The sequence below is a fragment of the Bos indicus x Bos taurus genome, chromosome 18 (assembly GCF_003369695.1).
Source record: "Bos indicus x Bos taurus breed Angus x Brahman F1 hybrid chromosome 18, Bos_hybrid_MaternalHap_v2.0, whole genome shotgun sequence".
Taxonomy (NCBI): domain Eukaryota; kingdom Metazoa; phylum Chordata; class Mammalia; order Artiodactyla; family Bovidae; genus Bos; species Bos indicus x Bos taurus.
The window spans coordinates 50303528-50314741 of NC_040093.1; the positions used below are offsets into that span (position 1 = coordinate 50303528).

At 38.0% G+C, this 11214-nt stretch overlaps 1 protein-coding gene and 1 pseudogene across 3 annotated transcripts in view; one reads left to right on the forward strand and one right to left on the reverse strand.

Annotated features, from left to right (window-relative positions):
- NETO2 (neuropilin and tolloid like 2) overlaps positions 1 to 11214 on the forward strand; it is a 68630-nt gene that overhangs the window by 51671 nt on the left and 5745 nt on the right. For both annotated transcript variants that reach the window (XM_027513695.1, XM_027513697.1), the window contains exon 8: positions 10723 to 10836. In XM_027513695.1, coding sequence (XP_027369496.1) covers positions 10723 to 10836 — 114 coding nt within the window. The remainder of the gene's footprint in view (positions 1 to 10722; positions 10837 to 11214) is intronic.
- Positions 873 to 2831, reverse strand: LOC113875377 (annotated as a pseudogene). The gene has a single exon (XR_003506229.1). The product of XR_003506229.1 is annotated as a PDZ and LIM domain protein 1 pseudogene (transcript).

Here is an 11214-nt window from a genome sequence, read left to right on the forward strand (position 1 = left end):
ATATAGCCTTTATCATATTGAAAAAGTGGTCTTGTGTTCCTTCTTTATTGAGGTTTTTTTCAGTCATGAAATGGTGTTGAATTTTGTCAAATGCTTTTTCTGATTCACATGAGTTGATCATGTGAGTTTTTCCTCCTTCATTCTATTATTGGGGTGTATTACATTAATTGATTTTTATATGTTAAACTATCCTTATATCCCACTTGATCCTCACATTAAAATGTTGCTGAATTCAGTGCTAGTATTTTGTTGAGGATTTTTGCATTGATATTCATAAGGGATGTTGGGATATTGGTCTGTAGTTTTGTTTTCTTGTTTCTTTGTCTGGCTTTGATATCAAAGTAATGCTGGCCAATAAATGAGTAAGAATTGATCTCGCCTCTTCAACTTTTTGGAAGAGTTTGAGGATTGTTGTTAATTTTTCTTATGTGTTTGATAAAGAAGGCATCTCATCTAGGGCTTTACTTTGTTGAAACATGTTTGATTACTGATTCAGTCTCCTTGCTGTTTAGAAATCTCTTGAGGTCTTTTTTCCTTTTTGTCAGTTTTGGTAGATTGTGTGTTTCTAGGAATTTGTCTGTTTCATCTAAGTTAGCCTTTTTTTGGTATACAAACTGTTCTTAGTATTCTTTTCTAATCCTTTTTATATATGTAAAATTTATACTGATGTCCCAACTTGCATTTCTAATTTTAGTAATTTGAGTCTTTAATCTTTTCCTTAGTCATTGTATCTAAAAGTCTGCCTAGTTTGTTGATCTTTTCAAAGGGCCAAGATTGGTGTTTTTTATTTTCTCCAGTTTTTTCCCCCTCTATTTTATTTTTCTCTAATCTTTATATTTTAATCCTTCTGACAAAGACATGGAACTCTTGAGTTTGGGGAGTCTGTTAATTTATTGAGTAAAATCAAAATCATTGTCAGACATTAAATTTGGTTCAAATTTGGCTGATGTCCATTTGCAGCAGAGATGAATGGAGGGGAAAGGAGGACAGTGATGCTGGCAAGGAGACACTGAACAAGACTATCTTCCTTTAATTGTAAAAGCAGGTGTCACACAGCCAGCATGAGTCACGTAGCACAGAGGGGGACGTGAAATTTAATAATCAGTGATAAAACCAACATAAGTGAGAATTTGGAAGAGAGAGGCCACAGCTTTCAGAGGACAAGATGCAGCAGAGGCTGTGTGGAAAACAGCATTGGGTACAGAACTGCTGGCTCATTCGGGGAGCACGGTGATCACAGCGTAGCCCTCTGGTGGAGTGACTTGCTCCTGGGTGTGCTTTCCACAGTAGATCTGATCCTCCACAAAGAAATGACCCTTCTGTTTCAGATTGGTGCCGTAGTTGGTGCACACATAACACTCGGGGTGGCGGTGACGGTCCCGCAGCTTCACAAACACACTGACAGTGCCGGTGCCACGTTTGTCGTACATGAGCAGCTTCTGGGCGTTTCTAGTCAATGTAGCCACTTTGGTGACTGGAGCCTTAACATTTCTGAGTCCTGAGGGCTTGTTGGGATCCCCTTTCTCCTCAGCCTTCAGGGTTTCCTGCAAAACCAGGAATGAAGTGGGCTGTCTCAGAGGCTCATTTAACTCATGTTTCTCCAGAAGCATCTTGTAAACTTCAGATTCTTTGCCAAAGACAAGTCTGCTTGGAAGCTGAGAATGGTCTAAAGCTCTGCGTTCATCTGCCTGCTGGCTGCTCTTTGACTCCAAGGTGTTGTTAAAGTTTTAGATATTTTCAGAGGAGTAGACGCTAACTGGGTTGTTGCACTGGTTTGTGACGACCCTGGGGGAGAGCTGGAGGAAGGTGAGGTGGTAAAGGGCAGAACTCTGGTTTGGGGTGCTTCCTATGTGTAGGATCTCTTGGGGTTCAGAGGCTAATTCATCTTGTATGAGTGATGTTTCCCTTCCTATGTCACCAGAGGAGACCATATTTCTGTTCTGTTGCTACTGTGAGAGTCATGTTGTCTGTGCAGCCCTTGATTTTGTTCTGAGCTTCTAAGTACAATATATTGCTGGTATTTTCCCCATCAGTGGCTGTGGTTACATCTCCAACACATACATTAGCTATTGCAGCCTTGATTCCAGGAATGACCTGGGAAATGAGGAACACCTAGTTTGCTCTACTTTTTCTGGTTCTCTGTGATTTGAAGTCTTTCTCCTTTATTGTCTCCTTTTTTAAATGTAGGCATTATGGCTTTAAATTTCCTTCTTATCACTGCTTTCACTGCTTTCTATAAGTTTCATATGTTGTATTTTCATTTGTCTCAAGGTATTTTCTAATTTCCCTTGTGATATCTTCTTTGAAATGTTGGTTAAGAGTATGTAGTGTAATTTCCACATATCTGTAAATTTTCCAGTTTTCCTTCTGTTACTAATTTCTTGTTTCATTTCACTGTGATTGGAAAAGATACTTTGTATGATATCAATCTTTTAAAATTAAGACTTTGTGTGGCCTAACATATGGTCTGTCCTAGAGAATGTTCCATGTGCACTTGAGAAAAATATCTTCTGCTGTTGTCAGGTGGGGTTTTTATGTCTGTTAGGTTCAACTGGTTTATAGTACTGTTCAAGTCCTTTATTTCCTTATTGGTCTTTTGAGGGTGTGGCCCTCACAGCTTGTGGGATCTTAGTTCCCTAACGGGAGACTGAACCTGGGCCCTTGGCAGTGAAGAGTGCAGAGCCCTAACCACTAGACCACCAGGGAATTCCCTCCTTATTCATCTTCTGTATGGTTTTATTCATTATTGAAAGTAGAGTATTGATGTCTCCAACTGTTATCATAGAACTGTCTAATTCTCCCTTAAATTCTAACAATGTTTACTTCTTATATTTTAGGGCTCTGGTTTTTGGTCCATATACGTTTATAATTATTATATCTTCTTGGTGAATTGACCCTTTTATCAAGGTACAGTGTCCTTCTTTGTCATTTGTAACAGTTTTGACTTAAAGTCTGTTTTTGTCTGATACTGGCATATCTTAACAGATACTGCATTTTTTTACAAATTGAAGGTTTGTGGCAACCCTGTATGTGTTCAGTTACTCAGTCACGTCTGACTCTTTGCAACCTGGACTATAGCCCACCAGGCTCCTCTATCCATGGTGTTTTCCTGGCAAGAATACTGGAATGGGTTTCCATTTACTCCTCAAGGGATCTTCCTGACCAGAAATCAAACCCGTGTCTCCCACATCTCCGGCATTGCAGGCAGATTCATTCCTGCTGAGCCGCTGGGTAAACCCTATGGCAACCCTGTGCTGAAAAATCTACTGGCAGCATTTTTCTAACAGTTGCTCACTTCACACTTTGATAATTCTCACAGTACTTCAAACATTTTCACTATTATTGTTTATGGTCATCAGTGATTGTTGATGTTATTGTTTTAAAAGACTTGCTTAGATAATGGTTAGCATTTTTTAGCAGTAAGATGTTTTTAAATTAAGGTATGTACATTGAGTTTTTTAGATGTACTTGTGCACTTAATAGTCTACAGTAAAATATAAATGTAACTTTTATATGCACTGGGAAACCAAAAAATTCATGTGAGTCCTTGAATAATTGCTTCATTGTGGTAGTCTGAGGCCAAACCAGCAATATCTCTGATATGCACCTGTATTTATATCACCATCCCAGCTCTCTTTGGTGTCTATTTGCCTGGAATATCTTTCTCTGTTCTTTTCCTTTCGACCTAATTGTGTCTCTGGATCTAAAGTGAATCTCTTATAGAACATCATATAGTTGGATCTTGGTTGTTTTTGTTCCTTTTCTGCTAACCTCTGCCTTTTAAATGGAACGTTTAATCCATTTACATTTAAAGTAGCTACTAAGGAAAGACTTCTACAATTTTGCTATTGATTTCTGTATGCCTTACAGCTTTGTTATCCCTCATTTCCATCATTACAGTCTTTTGTGCTTAGTTGATTTTTGTAGTGACACATTTGCATTTCCTTCTGTGTATATATTCCTCAGACATCTTCCTTGTGATTACAATATATTCTTTAGACATCTTCCTTCTGATTACAAAGGAGATTTTATCTTTTTTCTGATTGCTAAAGTCTTTAAAGGTGTCTTTATTATTTTATGAGCATGTGGGAGCTTTTTCACGTTAAAGGATGTTGTAGTTCATGTGTAGACACACAGACGCAGCTTATAAGTGGAGAAACTTTGAGAACAGATTTTAGAATTCTTCCCTTAAAAGCTTGATGTGTGTGTGTGTGTGTTTTAGTTGCTCAGTCATGTCCAACTCTTTGCGACCCCATGGGCTCCAACCCACAAGGCTCCTCTATCCATGGAATGCACCAGGCAAGAATACTGGAGTGGGTTGCCATTCCCTTCTCCAAGGGATCTTTCTGAATCCAAGCCAGGTCTCCTAAACTGCAGGTAGACTCTTTACCATCTGAGCCACCAGGGGAACTCTTGTTAATTCAGATGAATTAATCCTCACAAGGCAAAATGGTTCTGTGTTTTGGGAAGTGACTTATCAGCAGTTCCTAATAATTATTTTGTTGACTTTGCTTGTAAGTGCAGATCATATTGCATTAGCTTTGACAGAAAACTGCTTTCACACCATCATGTTTTTGACTTGGTTTTGAATGGCCCTTAACTTTCGTGTACATTTAGGCAGGACTGATTTGCCTGTTTAACAGGTTGCTTTCCTCATAGTCATCTCCTGAATGAAGAAAGTTGGCATATGAAAATTCACCCAAACTTCCTGGATATAATTACATGTATATGTTCACATATATATTTTTTAAAATAAGTGGCATATCTTATCTGTTGTCCTTATGGGACAAAGATATTTTGTATCCTGACTGATGAATATGGTATAATGGTAACCTATATGATTTCTGCAACTTCAAAGTTAATACATATTTCAATACCCTAGTAAGATATTATCAGTTATTTTTCTTGAGAAATGTGGGAATTGATAATTTTACCCTTTAGTTATAATTTCAAGGTATTATATTAGTACTCCTGGATTCTGTGTTAAAATCATGTTGTATGTGACCATATACAGGCTTTATTATAGCTGAGCTCTTCTAAGATCTTTTTGAATTGCCAGATGGTCAGTTGGATTATGAAGTTAATTTAGCCAACCAGCCTTCCTACCTGCCTTCCATTCATTTATTTAACTTTTACCATATGAAGTGTTTGCTATGAAGATACAGAAATGGATGATACAATCCCTGTCCTAAAGGATCTTACAGTCACTTAAGTGAAGTGACATATATGCAAATAAAATAAATATAGAATTGACTACAACAAAGACCATTTAAGACAGAAAACAAAGTGCTTTCTTATTAAATAGCCAGGTTACTTCGGCAATATTGTTTATGGGCAAGTAGTCCTTGCAGAAAGGTCCTTTGAGTTTATCCTTGAGGGTAGGTTGATTTTTTACAAGGTAGAAATGTTAAGTGAGGTTGTTTTTTTCAAACAGAGTTGCTGTAATGGAAAAGGTATAGAACCAGAGCTAATTTGGGCCACAGGAAGTAGTGGGAGAGAACAGAGAAAAATGAACCAGGAATGGTAGATTAAAGCTAGAGCTTGAAGACCTTTAAGCTAAAGGCTGAAATTAGACTTCATGTTAAAGGCATTGGGGAGTTTTGAAGGATGTTATTCTAAAAAAAGAGCTATGCTTTTATTGGGGCATGAAGGGTATTTGGGAGGTTACTTCCATGGTTGAGGTGGGAAACCAGGAAGTTCTGAATCAAACAAGTAACAATGAGTTGAAAGAAGAGTTGTGGAGACACACTCCACAAGGATGCAAAGTCACAAGAGAGTGACTCAGAGGTACTTAAAACATGGGGCCTCACTGACTTGGAAAATGAAAATTGAACAGATAAAAGGAGGAAATGGTGAGTTATTTTGAGTGTAGTGAATTCTTCCAGCAGTGGGGAGTCAAGAGTTCAGCGGTGGTGTTTGCCGCAAGTAGACCGTGCTGTTGCTTCTTTTTGACCTATAGATACGACCTCAGTTTGTTTCTAAAAAGTGTTTTATTTGGAAAACTTTCAAGCTTGAAAAATAAAAAGCAGTCCAACAAAGGTCATTTCATTGTTTCAAGTAACTACAAGTCAGCACTTGATACAAGGATGTAGTTAGCAGGAAAACCTTTTAGCCTTCTTACTTTCTCCTCAGTGCCTGTACTCCCAGCCTCTGTGCCCACGCTGCCCAGGACAGGGTCCAGCAGCCGCGTGTGGCCGGTGAGCACCTGTAGTGCAGCCAGCCTACACCGAAATGGGCTACAGTTACAGAGATATATACCAGATTTCAGAGACTTGGTGTGAAATAAGAATGTAAAATATGTTCTTAAGAATGTTTTATATTGATTACATGTTAAAATGATAGCATTTTGGATATTGTTTCAGGTTTCCACAGCACCACCCATATGTTAGCTGATTTCTAGGACCAGCATATATTCATTTTAGCAGCTAAGATTATTACAGTGAAAGGGAAAAGACTGCCTTTGAGTTTGGAGAAATCCTTTCACAGGGATTATGCTCACCCCTCCCAGGAGGGGCACACTGAACATGTTCATTTCTCCAACAACCAAAAAATACAGTAACCTGTTCAATATTTCTGCCCAGAAAAGCCGACTTTAGAGATTCAGCACCCAAGGTTTTTACTGGGGACTGTTCACATAGGCACTCTCTGCCTTGAATATACCAAAAGTCTAGACTCACAGAAGGAAAGCAGTTGTTAATATTTGGCATAAATGATATTAACACAAACTAGGCACCACGAACTACCCTTGTCAGTCAGGGAATGGAGGAAAGCCAAGTTTCCAGACGCCAGCTAAGGGCCACCCTTGCACACAGACCCTTCTAAAGGCAGCAGCCTTGGTCCTGCTGTATCAACTTTCTGCACAAATACATTAGGTTAAATAAACTATCAGTGGCTTCCCTGATGGCTCAGAGGTAAAGAATACACCTGCTAATGCAGGAGCCACAGGTTGCATCCCTGGCTCAGGAAGATTTCCCTGGAGAAGGAAATGGCGACCCACTCCAGTGTTCTTGCCCAGGATATCACCTGGACAGAGGAGCCTGGCTGGCTATAGTCCATGGAATCACAAAAGAGTCAGATAGGACTTAAAGACTAAACAACAGTCAGTAGAATTAATTCCACCTGTTTCTTTTTAAAGACTAAGATGGCTACTTGCTCTCATTCTTGACTCACATTATATTTATTTTGGGTAGCAGTTGTCTGAATCTTATATGTAAAGTTCTAATCTAATGTGTTTTAGTTGTTTTCTCTGTAAAACTAATGATTTCTCTTTAATACAGATCTAATAAGTAAACAGGTGACACACCTCCTTCAAGTGCTGTGTTTATCCTAATCATTAAAGTCCAGACTAATTGAAGGCTACAGTGGGCTTAACTCCATATCCCACGGGTAGCTTTATTACCCAAGAACAAAAAGAAACACCCCTCCAAAAAAATGTGTGATCAAAAGAAAAGAATTTTGTGAACCCTGATAAAACAAAAGTTTCCATTTTAAAATGTCCACTTGATAAGCACATTTGAGAGCTTCAGTATTCTTTTCACATACTTGTCATTAATTCACATTGTTAACTGTCTTTTGTTATTCTCCAACTTGTTTAGTTGCTAAGTTGTATCTGAGCTTTTGCCACCTCATGGACTGCAGCACACCAGGCTTCCCTGTCCTTCACCATCTCCTGGAGTTTGCTCAAACTCTTGTCCATTGAGTCAGTGATGCCACCCAACCATCTCATCCTCTGTTGCCTGCTTTTCCTCCTGCCCTCTATCCTTCCCAGCATCAAAGGTCTTTTCCAATGAATCAGCTCTTCACATCAGATGGCCAAAGTATTGGAGCTTCAGCATCAGTCCTTTCAATGAATATTCAGGATTGATTTCTTTTAGAATTGACTGGTTTGATTTCCCTGAGGTTTGATTTCCTTGTATTAACTCTAAACTGTTAATGGTTTGTAATTACTATGAATCCATCCATGAATATATTTCCCAGGAGATTTATATAAATGCATTAATTCTGCATAAGAGGTTCACTTCCTATCTATTCATTGACTGTAGACTGCAGATGTGACTAAAATAGTACAACTTGGCCAAAATGCGTAATACAGAATAGCAACCAGGATATGTTTGACTTCTTCCCAAGCACTGAGTTCTAATATATACCTTACTCTTTAAGGAAGGGAATGGCTTTAGGAACGTGATTTCCAGGACTAAAACTGTGAAAGCAGCAGAAGATATTTTTGTTAGAATAAATCCATAATGTGATTTTCAGTGACATATTGCCCTAGGTCCCCTGCAGGCTTAGTTGGAGGACAGAACCATCTCTCAGCATCATTGCCACATCTCATCAGAAGTAGAGGGAAGCTAGAATGGCAGCCCCCTCCCCTCTCCTGCACATGACCCAGCAGTGAGTACAGGGGAAAGGAGAAAGTCCTCAGGCTGCAAGCAGAGAGCAGTTCATAACTGGCAGTGTTTTTGCTATTCTCTTTGTCCTTTATTTATGTAATTCAGCCATTTTATATAGTTTAGAATTGAAGCATGTCATTAGCAACCCATGTCAATAACTGATACTTGCATTCTCATCAGGAACAGTTATGCTTGTCCACTGAAAATCCATAAAGCTTAATACATTTGTGATTTTCAATATAACTCGCATTTCTACAAAACAAAAGCTGACAATATCATTGCTTGCAGTGCTTTCTAATTGCTTTAAATAATGTGGAGAGCAGTTATAAAGAACTCTATGATTAAAGGAAAAAAAGGGTACTTTCCACTCACTATTCAATCAGTAAGAAACACTGAGCAGGAAACCTGGCTTTTTGCCATTTTTGAAGCTGTGAAGAGCCATCAAGGTACTGTCACATAATGTTTTGTTGATAAACTATAAGAACGAATAATAGTTTGACTCAGAAAATCAGAGTACAATGCTGTTTATAACTTAACTCACTTTGTCTTGAAAACAGCTTCCTTGTATTCCCACTTGTGAACTGGATAAAATAGATAAAATAAGAGCTCAATGTGTAATATGATCTAGTATATAATAGAATTGTGGTATGATAATTAAACAACAGAAAACTCCAGTTTTTAGAAATGAAGAATGTAAAAATACTATATATTCTTTAGGACATCTGTTATATTTTAAAGTATACACATTTGTGTGATACAGTTTTATGACATATATGTCACAACAGAAGTGGGTACACCTGCTAATTTTGTAATTAACTAAAATACCACGCTACATCTTCATTGGCTTTTCTGTCCATCTAACAGCTTATTTCTGTATCTAATATTTATTGTCCTTGTGATAAGCTTTGAGACCATTAAGGATTTTTAAAGAATTGTACCAAATATGAAATTCAATGGCATATATTCTATATGTCTACTGTTTAAAAACTTTTTTTTTAATTCCAAGGAGTGCTTTTTTATTTTGTCTGTGGTCATCCATTCATCCTTCAACAGACTTTTGGGTTGCTTTCACCTTTTGGCTCCTCTGCATTATATTGCTGCAGTGAACAGCAAGTATCTGAGTCTCTGCCTTCAGTTCTTAAGACTATATACCTAGAAATGGAAATGCTGGAGCTTATAGTAATCTATATAAATTTTTGAGAACTATTTACCATTTGCCATACTATTTACCACAGCAGCTGCACTATTTTACATTCCTACCAGCAAAGCACAATGGTTCAGTGTCTCCATGTCTTCACTAACATTTTCTTTTACATTTTGAAAAAAATGTTCTGTGTACTAGTTTCATAGGACCTGTATCAAATACGGTTGAGCCCTGAGTAACAGGAGTTTGAACTGTCAGGTCAGGTCCAGTTACCATGACTTTTTTCAGTAGTGAATACTGCAGTAGTGCACGTTCCACGATTGATGCAGAGGGGCCGCCTGTGGGCCTTGAGCGTCTGCACATGTTGGTGTTGGCCACAGGTCCTGGAACCAATGCCCCACCGATAATGAGGGCTGACCATATATTCATATTGTTATTACACTTTGTCCTTTATTTATGTAATTCAGCCATTTTATATAGTTTAGAATTGAAGCATGTCATTAGCAACCCATGTCAATAACTGATACTTGCATTCTCATCAGGAACAGTTATGCTTGTCCACTGAAAATCCATAAAGCTTAATACATTTGTGATTTTCAATATAACTCGCATTTCTACAAAACAAAAGCTGACAATATCATTGCTTGCAGTGCTTTCTAATTGCTTTAAATAATGTGGAGAGCAGTTATAAAGAACTCTATGATTAAAGGAAAAAAAGGGTACTTTCCACTCACTATTCAATCAGTAAGATTGAGCCCTGAGTAACAGGAGTTTGAACTGTCAGGTCAGGTCCAGTTACCATGACTTTTTTCAGTAGTGAATACTGCAGTAGTGCACGTTCCACGATTGATGCAGAGGGGCCGCCTGTGGGCCTTGAGCGTCTGCACATGTTGGTGTTGGCCACAGGTCCTGGAACCAATGCCCCACCGATAATGAGGGCTGACCATATATTCATATTGTTATTACACTAAAAGCAATCTTTTGGTGCCCGACCTTGGTAAAAGTTTACATGAGTCAGCATCAGAGAATATGGGCCTTTGTCTTATTGTTTGTGTAGTACAGAGTATATTCACAGAAAAGCCTTTGAGATAGAATATTGACTTTATAAGAGCAAATGCAAAATAAATCAGGATGTTATCATCTGCATGCTTTCTCTTCTTAGCAACAAAGTTTTCTTTTTTTCTCCAGCTCCCTGTACGGGCAGCACTTTCTTTTGCCATAGCAACATGTGCATCAATAATTCTTTAGTCTGTAATGGGATTCAAAACTGTGCATACCCTTGGGATGAAAATCATTGTAAAGGTGAGTCTGCTGGTGAAGGATAGCCCTTAGAGGTGTGGCCATAGCCTTTCACTAAGAAAAAAATCTCTTTTTCTACAGCTGTACTTGGCATAACTGCTTTGGCAGAAGACATGTAAAATCAAGGTTCTCCTTAATGAATAACAGACCCCTGGCATGTGGTAAAACTGAATATTATTCTCAATAAAAGCAATTTTTATAGACTATATTTTTTACCTAAAAGTTGTCCATAAGTTAATTATGGTCATTTATATTGTAAAGATACCTTATTGTCATAATAATGTAGATTGTAACCTACAATATTTTTATTTTTAAAATTAAATGGAAATACTATTTAGTAAAATTCAACTGATAGATTCAGTCTTACAGTGTAAAACAGAC